The sequence below is a fragment of the Taudactylus pleione genome, unplaced genomic scaffold, assembly GCF_031769625.1.
Source record: "Taudactylus pleione unplaced genomic scaffold, aTauple2 ptg000289l, whole genome shotgun sequence".
Taxonomy (NCBI): Eukaryota; Metazoa; Chordata; class Amphibia; order Anura; family Myobatrachidae; genus Taudactylus; species Taudactylus pleione.
The window spans coordinates 5269905-5294342 of NW_028284691.1; the positions used below are offsets into that span (position 1 = coordinate 5269905).

The 24438-nt window shown below is 39.3% G+C and overlaps 1 protein-coding gene across 1 annotated transcript in view; it reads right to left on the reverse strand.

The window, feature by feature from the left end:
• The window catches only part of LOC148511946 (inter-alpha-trypsin inhibitor heavy chain H3-like), a 342978-nt gene that overhangs the window by 80761 nt on the left and 237779 nt on the right, over positions 1-24438 (reverse strand). Inside the window, exons 9-10 of the mRNA XM_088482498.1 lie at positions 7258-7377; positions 3637-3659 (exon numbers count right to left, since the gene is read on the reverse strand). Coding sequence (XP_088338624.1) covers positions 3637-3659; positions 7258-7377 — 143 coding nt within the window. The remainder of the gene's footprint in view (positions 1-3636; positions 3660-7257; positions 7378-24438) is intronic.

Here is a 24438-nt window from a genome sequence, read left to right on the forward strand (position 1 = left end):
CATCACAGCTGCTTCTATTCAGTCATCAGGAGTCCCTGGACTTTTGGCTTGCAACCTGACAATCCAGCTTTGCAGTCTGTCGATTCCTTCTTTGCTGCTTTCTGAGTTTTGTACAAAGTTCCAGAAAGGGTGCTTCAGCAGAGGCTCATCTGTGCTCACTCAAACAGGAGCAGCACTCCACTGAAGAGTATTGCACAAAGGCCCTCATTCAGAGCCGTACGCTCTGAGCAAAGCGCACGCTCTGAATGAGGGCTGGCCTCCATGAGAATGGAGCGTCCTCCTGGACGCTCGTATAGCTGTGGGTCACCACCCACAGGCTATACGAGCGTGCAGTTTGATGGCCGCGATGGTCGTGACCATCGCAACCATCGAAACTGCGAGCCGGAGCATGCGGTTGAGGTTTTCGACGGAGCTCCCTCCGTCGTGCGCATGCTCAGTCCAGAACATCGACCCACTTGCGAGCGGACAGCCGCTCGCGAGTGGGTCTGAATCAGGCCCAAAGTTCAGAAGATGGGTATATTGACAGTGGCTGGAACAATCCTGCTCTACGGAGCCAATTTTGTCTGGGCCTTATCGAGCAGAGTAAAGAATTTTTGGCTCAATCCCTTGTGCCAGACTCCTTAGACAGTTTAATGCAGTTGGTCATTAGGATCAATAGACGCATTAGAGAGTGAAGGTTGGAAAAAGACCTGCCATCATGGCCCCCTCGAGAGGTAGTTGCCAAACCCATCGTGGAGCCAGCTGAGCTCATGCAGTTTGGGGTATTTTGCCAGTCTGTCAAGGAGAAGCTTAGGAGACGAACCCTCGGTCTTTGCCTCTACTGTAGTGTTAAAGGACACCTGGCCAACTACTGCCCTCAGAAAGCAGGAAAGACAAAGCCTAGGTGAAAATGATGAAATTCATCATCCTTTTAACTACTTCTCTCAAAAATTCAGTTCTAATTTCTGTTCTGATTTGTGTTGGTGGTAAGTAGACTATGACTTCGCCCATCTTAAACAGTGGAGCAGCTGGAAATTTCATGAACATAGCCTTCTGTAAGTCATTAGGAATTCTAGCTGAAGAATTAACATATGTTGTTTTCATTTGCGGCCTTGATGGAAGCCCCCTCTTGAATGGGCAAGTTAAATTCCAGACACCACCTCTTCATGTTACCATTGGTGCTTTACATTCAGAGGATCTATCCTTGTATTTTCTTCAGTGTCCTATGGCACCAATACTTTTGGCTCTATCATGGCTAAGGAATCACAACCCTATATTGGATTGGACTACAGACGAGATTGTTTGTTGGGGAATAGAGTGCAGCATCAAATGTTTATCCCTTCCAGTTCGAGTCTTGCAATCCATTCCAGCTGAGTTACTGGCTCCATATCCTGCCTTCCTGGATGGTTTTTCTAAGAAAAAGGCAGACACCCTTCCCCCGCATTGCCCATACAACTGTGCTATCAATTTGATCCCAGGTGCCAAGCTTCCTAAAGGAAGATTATACGCTCTTTCTAGTCCAGAATCCAAAGCTATGGAAGAGTACATTCAGGAAAATCTTGGCAAACAATTCATCTAACCTGCTAAATCACCAGTGGGGGTAGATTCATTTTTTGTCGAGAAGAAGGATGGTTTGCTTTGCCCATGCATCAATTATTGAGGTCTTAATAAAGTCATAATCAAGAATTTATACCCGGAGCCATTAATTTATCTTTCCAAGAATTGGAATACTATTTTTGCCTACTAGGTGCTGACAGCTGATTACATCTTCTGGTATTTGGAATGCATCAGCAATCAACAAATGGCTGATAGCGTAACTATAATAGATTCTCAGTACTGGAAGAGATAGATTTGGATGGCCCCTCTACCTCTGAACAATCTTTTTTAAAGTGGGGTCCCAGAACCCCGAGATGAAACAGGTTTAAATAGGGGTCTCCACAAACATATTCGTAGAGGTAAGATGGCAGGTGTTAGGAAAAAGGGTAGGAGGAAATGGATAAAATCTAAGACAAATATTTTGAATAATAATTCTCAGACTACAAGGAAAATATTTAATCTGACAGGTTACTATCAGTTGCGAAGAAAAGATCCTACAAAAGGGACTCAAGTTCACAACCGAATCCATTTTAATTGCTTTTAGATGTTCAAAAATATGTGTGTAAATGAACAATGATATGCTTTTTTCTGAATAAGGAAAATGAGGAAGATTCAAATTCTTTTTATTCCGCAGATTCAAAAGACAGTTATATAGACTGCTTTGGCAAAGTAGTCTGTGAATAAATAGAACAGAAGATACAAAAAAGGAAAAATTAAAATATAAATTTCAGTAAAAAGGAATTTGAAGCCATAATGTCCTTAAGGGAGGATAATAATCTTATTATAAAACCTGCAGATAAGGGGGGTGGAGTGGTCCTTATGATGAGGGATAAATATATGGAGGAGATCTATAGACAATTGAATGAGGGATCTACCTATAAAAGACTTAAGGGAGATCCTACTAATAGGATTTCAAATGCATTATTGGATCTGACTACTAAGCTTGTGCCGATAATGTCATTACAAAGAGTGAATTATATTTTTTAAACTTTAAAGATACCTCTATTCCAACAATTTATATTCTCCCGAAAAAACATAAGGATTATTTCCACCCCCCTGGTCGTCCCATAATTTCAGGATGTAATACTCTGACAAGTAATCTCTCTTAATTGATTCACTATTACTTGAAACCATTAGTACAAAAAACTAAGGCATATCTTAAGGATACGAGTGATGTGTTGAGGAAAATTACAAAATATAAATGGCATGAAGGTGATCAACTTTGTACAGGTGATGTTAGTAGCCTTTATACAATTATTGATAAGGAAAAATGCTTAACTGCAGTCTCATATTTTTTAATTTTAGTGATCATGATGAAAAAATTAAAGCTTTTATCTTGGAAAGTATTGATTTAATTTTATCTAATAACTATTTTTATTTAGACAATACTTTTTACCTACAGATGATTGGCACAGCCATGGGCACCAGGTTCACTTCCAGTTATGCAAATTTGTTTATGGCGTCCTGGGAGGACCACCAAATATTGCAAGATGGTGGTCTGGTAGCAAGCCTGGGGTCCTGGCAACATTTTATTGATGATGTGCTTTTTATCTGGATGGGAGACATAGAATCCTTGTCCACGTTTTGTACTGGTTTAAATTCCAATACCTTTTCTATAGTGCTGATGAAGTATCCTTTTTAGATCTTGTTATTTATATTAAGGATAATTTGGTTCATACCAAAACTTTCTGGAAAATGACCGATTCAGACAGTTTAATCGTTAGGAGTAGTCAACATCATTCTAATTGGCTGGATGGTATATATGTTCAGTCAGTATATTAGAATTAAAAGGAACTGTACTGAAACCACTGTATGTGAACAACAACTGGATGAACTAACAGCACGTTTCCAGGCTAAGGGATATTCAGATGATGTTCTACAGAATGCGAGAAATAAGGTCAATCAGATAGAAAGAACAGACCTTATTGAACCTAGGTCTAATAAACAAAATGTGGATGACAAATTCAAATGGGCTTTTATCAGTCATTATAATGTTGCTTTTAAAGAAATTGAGAGTGTTTTTAGAAATAATTGCTATTTATTAAAACAGGATGTAGTTATTGGAGATGAGCTCCCAGACAAACCTGTTTTTATATATAGAAAGGCTCCAACCTTGAAGGACAAACTGGTAAACAGCAGTAAAGAAATGGATAATAGACACAGTGAGAGAACTAAGGGCTTCCACCATTGTGGAAGCTGTTTGATGTGTAGAAGTGTAAAATCTAATATTCGTAAATTAACCAAATTCACTATAATAGGAAAAACCTATCACATCAAAGAATTTATCACATGCCACTCTAGGAATGTAATTTCCATCCTAGAGTGTGCATGTGATCTTTATATATGTGGGCAAGAGCAGTAGGTGTTTAAAGGTAAGGCTGGCCGAACACATATATAATATCCATAAGGAATTAGAATCGTATACTGTCTCGTCCCATTTGAAAAATATCATAATGCAAAAGAGTGCTATATAAAAAGATTTTGGGGTGCACAACAAATTCAGTCTAAATGACGTACTAGAGATATTGAAAAGCATCTATCTAAATCAGAAATGAAGTGGATCTATCAATTAGGGACCCTTGTGCTCAAGGGGCTTAATGCAGAGTTTGAAGTTATAAGTTTTTTAAATTAGGGGTTCACTTCATACACTTTATTGTCTTCTTGCTGCAATTCCTTTAATTGAATTCTGCACTTTCTATATGAATATTTTAATATATTAATATATATATTGCTGATTTTAATTGTCTCCTTTTTTATTATGTTTGGTTTTTATATATCTTGGACACTATATGAGGACTTGATTTCTGTTGGTTGTGCAATGTGCAATGTTGTATTATTGATGGCCACTTCTGGGACTTTGGGACACATATGGAATATGGATATGAGGACTTCCTGCTTTTGGAATGCGTTTGGAGCGCGTGATGCCCTTATACTTCCCCCCACCCACTGGGTGCGTGCACAGGCAGTGGGTGACGTTGAACAAGAGGGTCTCCAGCAATTGAAATACTATTTTTGCCTACTAGGTGCAGATAGCTGATTACATCTTCCAGTATTTGGAATGCATTTGAAAAGCAGATTGCCTTTTTATTTCCAGCTTCCACCCACTGTGCGCATGTGCAGTGAGAGGGGGATGCCGATTAGAGGCGATGTGCAACAGATATTTGTTTAATGTGTTTAGGGTATTTATAGGGACTCATGGTAGCCAGTATATATGCTTCTGTGGAAGGACCAATAGGTCAGAAACACATTAAGCTGTGGCTTCCATTTGATGATCTCCCGGGGTTTGGACTTTGATATGGACTTGGTATCCGTAGCCAGCCATCCCTAATTACATATGGGACATCGAGGATCACTTTGTCTGATGCTGTATGCCATTGTGGAGTTGTCTATACAGACCTGTAAATCTTCTTAAAATTGTAAGTGCAATGAATCATTAAATGTTGCAATATGAACTGAGATCCTTGTTTGTTGCTAATTATATATTTATTTCACAGATGGATGTGCTAGCCAATATGTATTTCTATATTTGCTTTACACTGCAGTTACTATGTTGTCTGTGTCTGTATGTTTTACTGTGGTGGTGGTGGTGTTCATGATATGCATTGCATTGCCAGGGATGCTAATTACAGTTGCTGAGACGTGGCTCCGGTTCTTCTGGATGATGGTATTGAAACTCATCAAGACGCCTGTTTGAAACACTTTCTTGCTGGGATCTGCATATATTTTAGACAGAACAATGTTTTGTATTCTTATCGCTGAAGAAAGTTTATTAAAACTGATACTTGTACTGTTGATTGATTCTTTGTATGAAGTCCCACAGGTTAACTTGTTATTTTGTGTTTTAAATTCCAAAGGTCACCAGGGCATTACAACTACTTATTTAAGCAGTGATATAGATCGATTCTTATAAGCCAGTGGTTCCCAAACTGTGTGGCGTGGCACCCTGGGGTGCCACAGGACTCTTGCAGGGGTGCCTCAGGTTGGTGGTCCAGCACTAATTCATATTATTTATGGTCAATGTAATGTAAATATGTAGACAAACAGAAGCTCAAACCTGTCCAACACCTCATAACTGAACCTAAGGATGACAGGTAAGCATAATATACTTCACTTTCTAACTTTACTAAACAAAATCAGAATTTCTCAATAGCAACGTTTTGCTTAGGGGTGCCGTGAGAACAATGCTGTTACTCTAGGGCACCGTGTTTCAAAAAAGTTTGGGAACCTCTGCTATAAACAGTTCTTGCAATTATACAATAACCCAGCATTCATTGTAAAGCTGTACTATTTATGTGCCAGGCTCTAGCTTGCAGCTGCTTGCTACTCATTAATACAGTACTTGTTGAATACCTGTTGTTTTGAAAACTACCTTTGCAATGAGTTTAAAAAACATTTTTTTTTACAAGGGTGGTTTCAAAAGTCTGTGTCCTGATGTACTAGTAGATGTCGCCCCATATGTAGATGTTGCCCATATTGATTTTCTGTATGTATGTACTAGAGGTCTTAGTAAACTGTAACTATGAAAAATTACAGCACAATTCTTCTTTTATTTTTGCAGATATTGAATAATGAATGGAACAACATCAGAAAAAATTGGGAACACCATAATTAAAAGCCACATAAAAGGTGAATTTGCTTTTTATAAAATATATATATTATAAGATATTTAGCATTTTCTATTGGTTTGTCTATGCAGACTGTTATTAGTTATTGATAATTATTCAATATATTATTGACTGACATAGCAACTACAGTCATAACACAAATGATGTAGTGAGCAGAGAGGCTTTGGAACACCACTCTGAGCTCTGTTTTCTCTAGACAATAAAATTTGACACCTCCTCACCACTCTGCATTCACTTGACATGATGAGCGCTATGAACCTGTGTCTTTGTAATTGGTTGCTATATTTTACAACCTCCAGAGAAACTAACTAGGGTTGATGGAGCCAAGAGTGAATAAAAAAAAATGATGTCCCTTGAAAACTGTTCTTTAAAATTTTACAAATTCCAACACAGCACGGCAGGCACCATTTAATTGTGAAATCACTGGTATATGCAACCTTCTCTTAGCCTTCATTCCCAAAGCCCAACACTTACAAAAATCTGTCAATGCTCCCAGAACCTTTGTCCCTACATCTTATCTGTGACTCACCTTTATGTCCATTGCACCTTTTAGCTAACCAACCATATGTGTTTGAAATTACTCACTGTCACTTCCTCCAACCTTTCCAAGGGCAGACTAGATAAGCCAATTGGTTCTTATCTGCCATCAAAATCTAGATTTAAACTCTCTCAACTGGTGCTATTGATCTTCTCAGCAACATGTCAACCCCTTTCCTACAATGACTCGCACCTACATATAAATGTGATTGTCATAAATGATAAGTACAGTAAACTATTTGTACTACATATAAAAATTTGGTTCCCAGGGCAAGTGCCCCACCTGTCTCACCCTAGCTGCACAAGAGCTCCAGAGAGATTTTTAAATTCTGATAATAATCTTTAGAAGTACAGCTAGGAAAATATGAGTGGTTAAAATATATTTAACTTGGAATTTAAAGAAATAAAAAATCTTCTATGAGGAATTGCTATAGTACTTTAAGATACAGGTAACCAGTCATAAAGAGGAAATTATCAAAATAAAGGTTAGACTTGAATAATAATACAATATCATACATACTCCTGTTGTCAGTCATCAGGATAATATAGGAAACACTTCTCTCTGAAACTTCTTTGGATCCATGCCCTTTATTCAATAGCTCAACAGCCAATGGTATAGGATCGTGAAGGGTTGTTGGGTCTAGAACAAAATAATATATTTCAATAATTGCAAAAACTGGTTATTTCATACATTTTATATAGACGCATTATAAGCAGTAAGTGATGCACTAATAAATCAACTTAATAATACTGAGAGGAAGAAATTCTGAGACAGGTGGAAGATAGGAGTACATATTGTGAACTTCGCTCCGACCCTACTCAGGGTATGTTGGAAAAATTAGGAGTGTTATTAGATAAGTATAAAACTAATAAGGTACTCACAGAAAAAGAAGCCCTATTTATGTATAATGCAGAACTGGTTACACCAGTAATTTATGTACTCCCCAAAATACATAAAGATCCCCTGCATCCACCAGGGCGACCAATCAGTAGCGTCACAAGGGGGGTGCGGTGGGTGCGGGCCACACCGAGTGTCACCCTCCAAGGGGGTGACACCAAAATCTGACTCATCCCTGCCCCCAGCACAGCAGAGCCTGCACTGCAGGGAGACGCCAGGCTGGAGAGGCGCTCTTCCTGCAGCAGCTGCTGAGACAGTTTTTACTTCTGCCGGCTGCTGCTGTGCCTGTCACACTGAGATAGCCAGCGGCAGCCTACTATACAGTAAGAGCTGTGCTCTTCATACAGTCCCCTCCATGGGGGTGGGAGGAGCGCTAGAGGCACGGGGCTGATTACCTACTGTAAACAGTGTAAAGACGATCAACCTGACTGAAGCCGCCAGGGTGGATGGCAGCTGATCTCCTGCTCTTCCTCTCTTCAGTGAGTCAGCTCCCTCCCTGTCAGATCGTCATGCTGGGAACAAACAGGGACAGTCTACAAAACATTTGCCAGTTTACAAGTGTATTCAAATACTGTTGATTACACTTGAATACTGACAAGTAGTTTGTACACTGTCCCTGCTTCTTCCCAGTGTGACCCTCTGACCTCCCAGTCAGAGAGGATGAGAAGGAACTGGGAGACAGCATGCAGTGCAGCAGCCAGCACAGTGACTATGTTCTAATGTATATGGTAGGTGTAATGGGAAGTAAATAATTCAGTGGGGAGAGAGTGTTTATGCTGGGGATGGTGTATTAATGTATATGTGTTGGTATACTCATTGTGTTTCTGTGTGTATAAGGGGTGTATTCATGTTATGTGTTATATGTGGGTCAATGATGGTCTCTGCAGTATCTGGCGGTTACTACGATGCTCTGCATTATCTGGCGGTTACTACGACGCTCTCTGCATTATCTGGCGGTTACTATGACGCTCTCTGCATTATCTGGCGGTTACTGTGATGGTCTCTGCATTATCTGGCGGTTACTATGATGCTCTCTGTATTATCTGGCGGTTACTATGACGCTCTCTGTATTATCTGGTGGTTACTATGACGCTCTCTGCATTATCTGGCGGTTACTACGACGCTCTCTGTATTATCTGGTGGTTACTATGACACTCTCTGTATTATCTGGTGGTTACTATGACGCTCTGTGTATTATCTGGCGGTTACTACGATGCTCTCTGTATTATCTGGCGGTTACTACGACGCTCTCTGTATTATCTGGCGGTTACTATGACGCTCTCTGCATTATCTGGCAGTTACTACAATGCTCTCTGTATTATCTGGCGGTTACCATGACGCTCTCTGCATTATCTGGCGGTTACTACGATGCTCTCTGTATTATCCTGCGGTTACCATGACGCTCTCTGCATTATCTGGCAGTCACTGTTACACTCTATGCAATACAATAGAGGGCATTACTTCTGGGGGTAATATTATAAGGGGCATTACCACTGCCACTGTGGGCACTATTATGGGGCATTACTAATGGGGGCACTACTACAGGGAGCATTACTTTTGATGGCACTACTACAGGGGGTATTACTACTGAAGGCATTACTACTAGGGGCACTACTAATGGGGGCATTACTACTAGGGGCATTTCTACTGAGGACATTAATACTGGGGTCACTACTATAGGGGGCACTAATACTATAGGGGGCACTACTATAAGGGGCATTACCACTACTGCTGGGGGCACTATTAGGGGGCATTACCACTGGGGACATTGCATAGGGGCACTGCATAAGGGGCACCACTACTGGGGGCATTGTGTAAATGTGTCTGCTGGACTGGTATTTGGGGAGAGTTTGCGGAGCTGTACATCAATTTATTTATTTTTTTGGTGGGGGGGGTGTCACCATGAGTTATAGCACCGGGTGACACCAACACTAGTGACGCCTCTGCGACCAATAGTATCAGGGATAGAATCTGTTACAGCAAATGTATCTGAGTTTATTGATCACTTTTTACAGAATTTTGTTACAAAAAATCGATCCCATTTAAAGGACACTAATTGGGAGGATAATTACATCATGGTAACAGCAGATGTAAAATCTTTATACACAATAATAGACCATCAAGAAGGTGTAAAAGCAATCACAAAAGTTCTGAGAGATAGTGAGTTGGATATCGGTCTACAAAACTTTTTAATAGAGGGAGTACAATTAATTTTATCTAATAATCTATGACATCTTTTATCTACAGAAGGTAGGGACTGCGATGCGCACCAGGTTCGCTCCAAGTTATGCTAACATATTCATGGGTCAAGGGGAGAACAACGTGATTTGGAACAATAACCCATTTGGAGCGAGCCTGGTGTCCTGGTCAAGATATATAGATGACGTCTTTTTTATTTGGAAAGGTGGAAGCACTCTTTTAAAAGATTTTTATAATTATCTTAATGACAATATTTTAAACAATGAGTTTGTTTTTATGGAAAGTAGTAGTACAATAATTTTTTTAGATATCTGTATTGACAGAAAGTAACCATATATGTACCATAAATTACTCAAAACCCTCTGACTCCAATTCATATATCAGAGCAGACAGTTGCTGACACTTCAATTGGCTACTCTCAATTCCTGATGGCCAACTAAGGAGATTAAAAATAAATTGCAGTTATCCTGATGCATATGAAATACAAGCAAAAGAGATGAAAGCAAAATTTGTGGCATCGGGATACCAGAGTGACAAGATTGAACAAACCATTAAAGAGGTAGGGCAAATAGAGAGGGAATATCTCTTGAAATGCAATGAAGGTAAAACAAATAAAAAGTCCACAGCTTTTGAATGGGTGTTTATCACCTCATATAGCAGCCAACACAAATTATTACAGAAATCCCTACGAAAGACTTGGGTAATATTGCAAAAATATCCTGTACTTGGCCCACAATTACTTAAGGCACCTAAATGTATATATAGGAAAGCACCTAACATAAGCTCCCACCTAGTGAGGAATGTGCTACCTAGAAATAATAATACGGGAGGTATTAAAACTAAGGGTTTCTTTCGTTGCGGCACCTGTGAGTGGGTTCAAGGGTATAAAAGGAGAAGGCAAAAATAAGATCACAGAGGTTGAGATAAATGGAAGAATTTGCCCAATAAATGTTTTAATCACGTGACACACGGAAAGTGTCATATATGCAATAGGGTGCAGCTGTAATCTTTTTTATATAGGCAGAACCTCGAGACCATTGAAGGTCTGAAATGGAGAACACTTGCGCAATATTCGCAAAGGGGTGGAAACCCACGCTCTCCCTAATCACTTCAAAAAATATCATAAGTGTGACCCCGCTGAGATAAAATATTAAGGGGCAATGGTGGAGGAGAGATTTAGCAAAACAATTGGCAAAGGTTGAAATGAAAAAGATCTTTGAAATAGGCACTTTAAACCCAGGTGGTCTCAACCTCGATTTTGAGGTCAAATGGTTTTTAAAACTGCATCGCTTTTGCACATTCATGTAAGAGTTTATGATCCCTGCACCTGCACGAGCACTTTAGATTGCAATACTTGAAATTTTGTAATGTCCGTTTTATTAATTCATTATCTTTTATATATCCTATATTCTGAGGAATACACTGTACTGGCTGCTTTCCCCGTGGATTGATTTATTATATTGCATCTGGACAAAAACAGGATCTCTACGAAAGGGTTCTCTATATACATCACCATGACAACAATGATGACATGGAGAGCGATACTAAACTAAGAGAGGATCCTGGGATATGCAATAACAGAAGCTGTTGTAAATCACGGATAACCAGGGTATAACCCGGAGATTCCGGACATGACGCACTATTCACAGGAACCACGTGTCCGCCGCAGAAAAGGATCATGGACTTTGTAGTTGGTCTATGTCTAGAGATCAGCTGCGGCAGAGATGGTATTAACAAAACTTGGAACAACGCGGAGATCCTGGATGTGACGCATTAGATACATGAACCACGCGGTCACTGCAATAGAGGATCGCGGTCTTTGTAGTCAGTCCACATTTAGGGATCAGCTGTGACGGCAAGGATACAATTGGATAGAGACGGTATTTAAGGACTATGGGGGTTTAACCAACATTCATCACCGGAACATACCTTGATAAAGATCCCAGAATTAGGGGTCGAAACGCGTCGGACAAGACGGGGGACACCTCATGCTGACAGATACTTTGCAGAGCCCGGAGAGTTAAGGAAGTGAGCGATGCGCAGTAGTATGCCCAGGAGTTATACTGATGAATTTACATCTCACGCTCATTGAGGACTGTCTGTTGACAGTGCTCTCTGCCATCTGGTAAGTGCAACTTTTGTCACTGTGGATTATCCCGTCCAGGGAATTAATGTTATTTCAAAAGGATTTTCACATATAATATTGTTTGTTATGTAATAAATTGTGCTTCACTATATGCATCCTTTTTCTTCTGTTTTTGATCACCGTATATAACCTATGAGAGGGAATATCCCTGAGGATGATCATTTAACATACCCATTACAACATTGAATGGTTGAAAACAACCAAGGGGTAAGCACTCTTTTGAAATTAGATACCAAGTGCCGGTTATGTGATTTCTGCCTTTTATTTATTTATATAGATACTAGCAAAGGTGATCCCATTATTGCACTGTGTGATATTAGTTTTAATTTCCAAACTGAATGTAAAGGAATTTCTCCTGGACTGTGTATTTGCTTATTTTCATTGCTTTTGTTTCAAGTCAATGCCTTTCTTGTAGATATACTGTAAGTGCATGTGTGCAATTTTTTGGTGTCCCTGTAAATATGTGTTTAGTATATCCTTATACTGTATATGTGTAATAGTGGTGTAATTTAAAATATTTTATGTATACTTAGCTTGTGGATGCAAAGGAACACAGGGTCAGGGCCGTAACTAGTGGTGTGTGACTGGCACTGCCGCAAAGAGCGCAAGGGCTTCTATTTACATTAGCAGCTACAGAGGTAGTGTGGCACTTGCTGTGAAATCATAGTAGGAAATTACACTTCTAGCCCATCAAAGACATGCAGAAGCAGCAACCAGAAACTTAACATATAAGAATCTGATAGCTGCTTCTCCTTCATGTCAGTGCACGGCAGAATTATAGAAAGGTGGTACAGGCCCAGGGACCTAGGGTACCTGCCTGCCGCCCTTTGCCTTTATGATTAGAAATCCAATACTAAAATTCTTCCTGAGCTCGGGGGGAAAGTGAGGGGGGTGTTGCGGGTGTTTTGATAGGACGATGACACCGTGCAGCATTGAGGTATTGCAAAGGTTAATGCAGGTGCAGCTGAAAAGCAGAGGAAGTCCCAGCAGCACTGACACAGACATACTGCTGAGTCTACAGAGCTCCTCCAATTGTGGTGAAAAAGGAGAATGTGCTATCCCACCTTTCTGCTCTTTGCACAGGCTTCATTAATTGTGGAGAGGAGGAGAAGTGAAAGATCTTTTTGAGTCTTCTTTTGGTGTATAATGGGCATGTGGACACATTTGCTGAGCATATGGGGCAGCTGGGGGCACGGGATTGACATGTAAGGGGCATGGAGTAATATGATCACATTTGGCATCTGATATCATGTCGGGGGCCCAATAAAATATGTAGGTGCCTGGTGTCATGAGGGTGGAGCCTAATGGAATGTATGGACATGTGAGGCGGTCTGATGGCAAATGAGTGGATCTAATGGACATATGGGGATGTCTAATGACATGTAAGGGGTTAGTCAAGAGATCTGATGGGCATGTGGGATGATCCAATGGCATTTTTGATGGGGTTAAGGGGCATGTGGCAGGGATGTGAGGAGCATATATACAGTACAGGGCATGTGAAGACAGATTATGGCCATATTTAGGGTCTAAAGGCATGTGGAGGAGCTGCTGGCATGTGGGTAGATGTGAAGGGACATGTCAACATTAGTTCTCTCCAGTTAAACACTTCTCACCACAGCGATTGTGGATGTGGCATACTTTCACAAAATACAAGTGTACATCAATCTCTGTATTAACATTCACACAACGGAGCACATCATGCAGGGGATTCAAACATATGCCATAGTCAGACATTTGACATTTGGTTAGTTCTGGTTAGGTAAAGCTGGCACTTCATTGGTGTAGGTCATACACAAAGATTAGGGAAGGCATTTCCAAATTGGCAAAGCCCTAGCTTAGCAGTTGCAGAGGATTATATAGTGATCACTATAATAATTTTTTAGGGCAGGGGTGCTGAACACAGAGGACGACACCAAAGCGGAGTCCTAACTACACATTTTGGTATCCTGTGTATATAAAGAGCATTGGTGCTGCCATCCATAATTGGAGCAGGGAGAGCACTCACCTCTGAAAAAAACAGGTGTGGTCTTGCTGGGAAGTGGTGTGACCACACAATAGTACCCCCAATTCAAATTATGCCACACAGTAGTGCCCCTTAGTCACATTACATTGCACAGTAGTGTCACTTATTCATGTTACATCACACAGTAGTGCCCTTTATACACATTACACCACAAAGTAGTGCCCCTTATTCAACTTACGCCACACAGTAGAGCTGATTCATGTTATGCCACACAGAGCCCATTCACGTTATGCCACACAGAACCCATTCACGTTATGCCACACAGAGCCCATTCACGTAATGCTACACAGTAGTACTCCTTATACACATTATGCCACACAATAGTAGTTCCCCATATAACACATTATGCCTCACAGTAGTGGTGTGCCTTATACATTATGCCACACAGTAATGCCCCTTACACATTATGCCACACACAGTGATGACCCTTATAACACATTATGCCACACAGTAATGCCCCTTATAACATTATGCCATGCAGTAATGCTCCTTATAACACATTATGCCACACAGTAATGCCCCTTACACATTATGCCCCACACAGTAATGCCCCTTAAAACACATTATGCCACACAGTAATGCCCCTTTTAACACATTATGCCACACAGAGTAATGCCCCTTAAAACACATTATGCCACACAGTAATGCCCCTTACATATTATGCCACACACAGTAATACCCCTTATAACATATTATGCCACACAGTAAAGCCCCTTATAGCACATTATGCCACACACAGTAATGCCCCTTATAGCACATCATTATGCAGCACAGTAATGGCCCTTACACATTATGCCACACACAGTAATACCCGTTATAACATATTATGCCACACAGTAAAGCCCCTTATAGCACATTATGCCTCACACAGTAATGCCCCTTATAGCACAATATGCAGCACAGTATTGCCCATTTTAACACATTATTCCACACACAGTAATGCCCATTACAACACATTATGTCACACAGTAGTGCCCATTTTAACACATTATTCCACACACAGTAATACCCCTTATACACATTATGCCACACAATAGTAGTTCCCCATATAACACATTATGCCTCGCAGCAGTAGTGTGCCTTATACATTATGCTACACAGTAATGTGCCTTACACATTATGCCACACACAGTGATGACCCTTATAACACATTATGCCACACAGTAATGCCCCTTACACATTATGCCCCACACGGTAATGCCCCTTACAACACATTATGCCACACAGTAATGCCCTTTTTAACACATTATGCCACACACAGTAATGCCCCTTAAAACACATTATGCCATACAGTAATGCCCCTTACACATTATGCCACACACAGTAATACCCCTTATAACATATTATGCCACACAGTAAAGCCCCTTATAGCACATTATGCCACACACAGTAATGCCCCTTATAGCACATTATGCATCACAGTATTGCCCATTATAACACATTATGCCACACACAGTAATGCCCATTACAACACAATATGCCACACAGTAGTGCCCCTTTTAACACATTATGCCACACACAGTAATACCCCTTATAACACATTATGTCACACAGTAATGCCCCTTATAACACATTATGCCACACAGTAATGTCCTTTACACATTATGCCACAAACAGTAATGCCCCATATAACACATTATGCCACACAGTAATGCAGCTTATAACCCATTATGCCACACAGAAATGTCCTTTACACATTATGCCATCCCCCAGCAACACACCTCCCCCCTGTGTCTCCCAGCACCCTATCCTCCTCCTGTGCCCATCTAGCAGCCTCTGCCATCAGCATGTGAATTTGGTGACAGGCCAACAGTGCACAAGCATGCAGATGCAGCCATGGAGAGACAGCAGTGCTGTCATTCGAATATAGTGCCAGATGCAAGCCAATCGAAGCTTGCGGAGCAGCAGCCACTGCTGATTGGCTGCTGGTCACAATCACCAATTGGCTCATAACAAGTGCCAGCTTTGAATGGCAGAGGTCCAGCACCAAATTCACGTTGCTGCCATCCAGGCCCCCTCCTTGGAGGCACTGGCTGGACCAAACCATCTGGCCATCGGCCATTCTGGCTTTTGCCAGAACTGCCAGATGGCCAGTCCATCCCTGGTTGCAGATGGGAGAGAGAGGGAGAGGGGGGAGAGAGAGAGGAGAAATAAAGAGAGAGGGGGGGAGGGAGATAGAGAGGGAGAGAGAGGGGAGAGAGGAGAAGAGAGAGAGAGAGAGAGACCGGACTCAGGTCTTTTTTTTAAAATTATGTGGATATTACAGAAAAAAAATTCTGAATCATTCAAAGTTTGCCAAGTCACTGTTATGATTTCAGTGTTTGCAAAACCCAAATACACATTCCAGAAGCAGATGAAGGTGCATAAATGGTGCTGAGGGGCCTGATTCAGTACCAATCATAACTGTGATTCCGCACGCAATTGGCCGATTGTTGCGTTTTGTGTATGCATTGCAGTGTGCGTGCGTGACCCGGCCACTGTGATAGGGACTGCGATCACAGTGACTACGCAGACCCATCACAGAGTGGTTGACAGGAAGTGCTATTTGTGGGTGGTGATGGGGGGGATGGTTGGTGAAATGCAGGCGTGCCAGTGCGTTTGAATGCCCCGTTGCAGTGGCGTGCATAAATTAGCCACTGCGATACCGTACATAGCCTGAGGACTCATAGCATGCAATGAAGTTAGCAATTTCTGAGTAAGGTCAGAGCTTGTGCAAGTGTGCGTGAGGCTGCGATGGTACTGATGATTTTGCAGTCTTGCTAAACATTACAGATGTGTGTAAACTAAAGTGCGTGTCCTTATGTAGTGCTGCGATGCATTGCGATCGCAATGGCTTAGCATACTATCGCAGTGAGACAGCGTGCAAAATCGCTATTGCAATCGCAGTTGCGATCGGTAGTGAATCAGACCCGAGGTTAGCTTCTTATTTGCCCAGCTTTTTATTCACTTCTTATTCATGTTCCAGCTTCTAATTCAGAACATGTTATATTAAAATAATTGGTATTTTGCATCTCTCAGCGCTGCTAAAATGTTTTATATTGTATATAAAAAATATGATCATATAGACCAAATATGACACACATATGTATAAATATGTAATAAAAATAAAATGAATCTCTAGTGGTATCCTATACATAAATATTTCCAAAGACATAAAGATGAAACCTGTAAAAAAAAAAAAAAAAAAAAAAAAAAAAATATATATATATATATATATATATATATATATATAGCAGTGGGACGCAGCGTCACTCTCCAGACTTGAAATCAAGTACTCAGAATGTCACAGCATAGCAGTCAACGTTTCGAGTTTATTAAACCGAACTCGTCATCAGGACGAGTTTGGTTTAATAAACTCGAAACGTTGACTGTAATGCTGTGACATTCTGAATATTTGATATCAAGTCCGGAGAGTGACGCCATGTCCCACTGCTATATATATATATATATATATATATATATATATATATATATATATATATATATCATAAAAATTGAATAAGAAAAAAATATATATGTATGAATATAAAAAGTGACCCCGAAGGGTTGAAAAAAGTGAGACAAAAAATATAAAAAACATTTATAAATCTGTGATCATATAACATTAGTATACTAAAAACAAAATGTGTAGTGAATAAATTAGTATGAAAGAATATAAAGGAAAAAATAAATAAAAAAGTCAATATAGATGTAAATATCAAAAATTAATATTGACAGAATAAATTGATCATCTGATTACTATATTGAAAATGACAAATACCAAAAATCAAAGTGAGTATACCACTAGATTGTAAATCAGGTATCAAGGAAAGGACTATAATTAATCATCTCATTCATCCCATTTGGACTGACTGTACCTAATTTAAAAGTCCATTCACACTCCTTTTTAAGGAGTTCCTTGGTTACATCGCCTTTTCTGAGGTCCAGAGATATCTTATCAAGACCAAAAGCCTTCAGGTCTTTCGAAGATCCTTGATGATATATTAGAAAGTGTTTGGCGACCGATGTTATTGTCTTCATTCTCTGAATGTCCGTCGCTGCATGTCTGATACTCCCAATATGTTCCAGTATTCGTTGTTTGAGGGGTCTGGTAGTCATACCTATATATCTCTTTACACATGTGCACTCAAGGCAGTAAATCACTGCCGAGGTGTCACAGTTTATAAAATGCCGAAGAGTGTATTTTCTACCAAAACGGTCTGTTACCTCCTTCTTTCGGACCATATTCGGACATGCTTTACATCGTCCACACGGAAAGGAACCCTGTACACTGAATTTTTTCTTTTTTTCCATCACGAAGTGACTATGGACACACATATCTTTAATGTTTTGTGCTCTGCGCCAGCTGATCTGCACTCTAGGGTCCAGATGTTGCTCAAGATCTGAGTCTAACCTCAGTATCCCCCAGTGTTTTTGCAGGATGTCACGAATGGTTTGCCACTCATGGCAAAAATTACCTATGAACCTCAATTTATCCTTCTGTTTTTTACTTCTTTCATTTGATGGAAAAATAAGGGTATCCCTATTGATTTTGGATACAGTGTGGTATGCTCTTTTTATACATTTGTTACTGTATCCTCTATTCTTGAGTCTAAAAGACAGATCTGCACATTGTGTCCGGAAGATATCATCATCTGAACAATTTCTTCTTAGCCTCAGAAATTCTCCTTTAGGGATATTTTTTATCGTGGAGGGAAAATGACAGCTCTCATGATGCAACAAACTATTGGTTGCAGTAGGTTTTCTATACAGCTCAGTTTTCAAGAGGCCCTGTTCATCCACAGTTATTCTTAGGTCCAAAAAGGTAATAGATTTCATACTGGTCTCATAAGTCAGTTTAAGGTTGAGGTTATTTTCATTAAGCTTCATCATGAAGTCATGGAATCTTTCCACTGGTCCATTCCATATTATCAAAATATCATCGATATATCGAACCCAAAGGGATATCGATGTATTGAAATCCTCGTTCTCCTCATTAAAGACATGCGTGCGCTCCCACCACCCCAAAAAGAGGTTAGCATATGTGGGAGCGCACGCCGATCCCATCGCCGTCCCCCTGGTTTGGAGATAGAATTTATTGTTGAATACAAAATAGTTCCTATGTAGTATAAATTCAAGCAGTTCCAACAGTAGATCTTGAAATTCAGATGCTTCATCTGTGCTGAGAAATGACTTGACTGCTTCCATTCCCTGATGGTGGCGAATGCTAGTATAGAGGGATTCGACGTCAATACTAGCGAGTATTTGTCCCTCGTCTAAACTGATATCGTTAATCTTCCTTAAGACATCAAGGGTATCCTGTGCATAGGAGGGCAGCGTTGTTACAAACTGTCTTAGATGTATATCTATAAATTTGCTTGCCTGTTCAGACAATCCTCCTATGCCGGAGACAATAGGTCTACCTGGTGGTTCTGTCCGTCCCTTATGAACTTTGGGCAGTAAATAAAAAGTTGGTGTTTTAGGATGTACCACTTTTAGAAAGTCAAATTCCGATTTAGTAATAATTCCCCCTGTTTTGGCCTGATCAATTATCCTGTTATACAGGATGCTGAAGTTATCAGTGGGGTTAAATAGAAGTTGTTCATAGCAACTCCTATCATTCAGCTGGCGATATGCCTCCTTCAAGTACATCTCAATGGGCCATATTACCACATTACCCCCCTTGTCAGATGGCTTGATAACAACATTGCACCATGTTCTAATTTCCCTTAGTGCTCGTGTTTCTTCATTAGTCAGATTATGAATTTTAAATAAATGTAGATCTAGTTGTCTTTGGAATAATGTATCAAGATCTTTTGATACAAGGTCCTGAAAAACTTTAATTTCGGGACAGTTGTTATTCATGGGGTAAAATAAGGACTTTCTTTTACATATAGGTCTGCTAGTTCCTTCTGGTATCCCTATATCCTGATTGTCATTAGAGTCCAGTAGATCTACCAAATTTTTAAGGGCTTCTAGTTCTTCAGGAGAGGTAAGAGGGAATGGCTCATTCTCAGATCTAGAAATTATCCATTTTTCCAGAGTAGATTTATCCATAGATGGAGTTGGGTCGTCCCCCATATCTCGATCATCCATTATTGTAGTATGTTCATCCTTTCTTTTGCCGGTGAAAAATTTAGTTAACAGAAGTTTTCTACAGAAGAGATTGAGATCCTTTTCCCACTTGAATCGATCAAAAGCACCAGTTGGTGAGAAAGAAAGACCCTTTTGGAAAACAGCTATATGTTCTTCCCCCAAAATTATATCAGACAAGTTAATAACTTCCAAATTATCAGCTTTTATCATCGTCTTTTGTTGATTCGTTGTGATTGCCGTTGGGGTAGTGGAGTATCCCATTGTCTTTCCTCCCTTTCTCTTCTGCCCCCTCCTTGTCTGCTTCCTCTTGTAGTTCGGAACCTCGGTCTGGATCCCAGGGTGTTCTCTAAAAAATTAATAGAAGAAGTGGAAGGAGATCTAATCATACCCACATTCAATCCTGTGGTTTCTTCAGTGCCAGAAGATTCCGCTTCTGAGGATGTATATTGCGGATTATATGGTTTAATATATTCCTTGCCGGTTTTCAGATTCCATCTGAAAATCATTCCTTTCTGGAAGTCATTTCTATCCCTTGCAAATTTATGTTTTTTCCTCTCAATTATCCCTTGTTCATATTCCTCTAAGTCCTTTTTTACTTTTTCAAAGGATTTTTGGAATTGTTGATCCTTCTCCCATGTTTCCAATTTTTTACCCAAAGATTCAATTTCTTTATCACACTCCTCCAAAATTAGCAAGTCATGTTTTACCAATATTGACATCAAGTCCTGGGAACATTTTAAAAGACAAATTTCCCAGTCATTCTGGAGGGCTGATGTTGCTAATTGAAAGGCAGGAAAAATCCTCGGTCTCAAACCTCTTGGGGAAATTTTATGTTTAATGTAACTTTCAATAGTAGTTGCATCCCAACGTGTTCTTAATCTTTTTTGTAATAAATGTTTAAGTGTGACAATATCTTGATCCCAATTAATATTAGGGGAAACCTCCTGAATTTTATCTGGAAAGATTGATTCTAACTCCTCCGCAGAGCAGCGTTTACTAATTAATTCACTCCTGAGGTTGAAGCTGGCCATTAAACAAAAATTTTTTGTTAAAAACAAGATGAAAAAGGAATATTACAAATAATTAGATGTCACTATAGAGTGACAACAAATCAATGAGAATCCTACCCTTTAATCATATGACCACACTTAATAGTGAAGAGTATCCTCCGTGCTTATTGTAATAGAATCTGGGATAAAAAACCCAGAATATATTAGTATTATTAATGGGAAGGTGGGAATGGGGAAAAAAACAATAGCACAGGAGAAACCCAGCAAAGGTCTGGATATAGGATTAGTAGCAAATCAGAGGTGCTCCCTCAGAGTATGAGATGTAGATCAAAACAAGAAAAAGAAAAAAGCGACTCCTTTTATGGGGCACTCACTGACTATTTATGAAAATCTGATGAAATTAAAATATAAATCTTTAATCAATATATTTAAAATCAAGTTGCCAAAGAAACATACAAATAATGAACTTCAAATGCCAGACAGACAAACAAACAAATAAAAAGTGATCATAAGTGATCCTGTATGTGCTATAAGCACCCCTAAATTCAGTTAAATCTCAGAATACATATATTCTCCACATGAGTTAGAAATATTTGAGAGAAAATAATGATAGAACAATAATGATCCAATTAGTAGTTCTAAATATAGATTTTTAAAGTATCACATTTAGGGGTATCAATATAAACTGCACATATAGGTGTGGCGAAATATTGGTGAAAGAAACATATATAAAACATATAAAGCAGAAACAAATTACATATATTGTTAAAAGGCTGAAAACCACGAGATAAGTAATACAGTACACAATGGTTTATATATTGGAGGCGTCCCTCCCTTCTAACTGGGAGAATCTAGAAAGGATTTAACCTAAATAGATTAGGAATAATAAGAGATAAGTGCTCTTATAAACCAGATGCTGCTTTCCCATGTCATATAAATATCAGACACGGGATGAGTGTCACTGATATATGGCACAAAAGAAACAGTGCAGCTTGCCTCTACTGTTAGCGTCCACAATGACCAGACCCCCTGTTGCCTAAGCAGCGCAGGGAATCACAGTAACGGTTAGCTAATGAGAGAGCAAGGAGGGAGAGTAAAGATAAAGTACCTGTCCCTGAAATCTCCCAGGTAGGATCGTGGTGTGGAGGTTCCAAGTGCGCACTAGGTCCCCCCCAGCTGTGAGGCCGACGCGCGTTTCACCGGAGGCTTTCTCAAGGAAGCTGTCATGGCTGTATGTGCAAGCCGGATTTACATAGTGCCGGCTGTTCATTGATTGGTTGGCAATGTACGTTAGTAGCGCCAGCCTCAGGGGATGACGTCACCTTCAGGAGATGCACATAGTCACAGCTGTAACTAAAGCAAAGGTCAGCTGATTGAGGGATGGCTAGCCCTCTTCATCTCTGCGCATTCAAGAATTCAGAGGGATCAATGTACAGACAAAATTATCTGATTATACTAAAACAATACATAATCAGCATATCATAGAAAGGCCCTAGATATCAGTCTGATATAAGTACATAATATCATATACTAGTAATTATAAGCTATTTAGCCAGATTAATAAAAATAATAATAATAATTAGTTTAATTTGTAAACTGACAGTTAACTCTGTCAATACATAACGAGAGAAAAAAGGATATAAAAATATAAAGAAATATTATAAAAGTATATCTGTGACAAATATGCACAATTCACCACTATGATTTTGTGGTGTAACCACAACCCTCAAAGAAAAATAACCAAAGATTAAAATAATTTATAATCTATATAAATACTCCATATAAAGTACACACGTGCATTAAAAATAATATATCATTTAATAATATAAATGGTGTAAGATATTCCGAAATTTAATTCACCCATAAATATGCTAATAAGATGCTGAATAATCACACTAAAGATAAAAAAAAAAAAAAAACTTGATAAGGATAAGGATAAAAAACATATATATGTGTATAAATGATGCAAATAGTGTTATAAAAGTAAAAAATAAATTAAATAAGGTGAATATATATCATAAAAATTGAATAAGAAAAAAATATATATGTATGAATATAAAAAGTGACCCCGAAGGGTTGAAAAAAGTGAGACAAAAAATATAAAAAACATTTATAAATCTATGATCATATAACATTAGTATACTAAAAACAAAATGTGTAGTGAATAAATTAGTATGAAAGAATATAAAGGAAAAAATAAATAAAAAAGTCAATATAGATGTAAATATCAAAAATTAATATTGACAGAATAAATTGATCATCTGATTACTATATTGAAAATGACAAATACCAAAAATCAAAGTGAGTATACCACTAGATTGTAAATCAGGTATCAAGGAAAGGACTATAATTAATCATCTCATTCATCCCATTTGGACTGACTGTACCTAATTTAAAAGTCCATTCACACTCCTTTTTAAGGAGTTCCTTGGTTACATCGCCTTTTCTGAGGTCCAGAGATATCTTATCAAGACCAAAAGCCTTCAGGTCTTTCGAAGATCCTTGATGATATATTAGAAAGTGTTTGGCGACCGATGTTATTGTCTTCATTCTCTGAATGTCCGTCGCTGCATGTCTGATACTCCCAATATGTTCCAGTATTCGTTGTTTGAGGGGTCTGGTAGTCATACCTATATATCTCTTTACACATGTGCACTCAAGGCAGTAAATCACTGCCGAGGTGTCACAGTTTATAAAATGCCGAAGAGTGTATTTTCTACCAAAACGGTCTGTTACCTCCTTCTTTCGGACCATATTCGGACATGCTTTACATCGTCCACACGGAAAGGAACCCTGTACACTGAATTTTTTCTTTTTTTCCATCACGAAGTGACTATGGACACACATATCTTTAATGTTTTGTGCTCTGCGCCAGCTGATCTGCACTCTAGGGTCCAGATGTTGCTCAAGATCTGAGTCTAACCTCAGTATCCCCCAGTGTTTTTGCAGGATGTCACGAATGGTTTGCCACTCATGGCAAAAATTACCTATGAACCTCAATTTATCCTTCTGTTTTTTACTTCTTTCATTTGATGGAAAAATAAGGGTATCCCTATTGATTTTGGATACAGTGTGGTATGCTCTTTTTATACATTTGTTACTGTATCCTCTATTCTTGAGTCTAAAAGACAGATCTGCACATTGTGTCCGGAAGATATCATCATCTGAACAATTTCTTCTTAGCCTCAGAAATTCTCCTTTAGGGATATTTTTTATCGTGGAGGGAAAATGACAGCTCTCATGATGCAACAAACTATTGGTTGCAGTAGGTTTTCTATACAGCTCAGTTTTCAAGAGGCCCTGTTCATCCACAGTTATTCTTAGGTCCAAAAAGGTAATAGATTTCATAC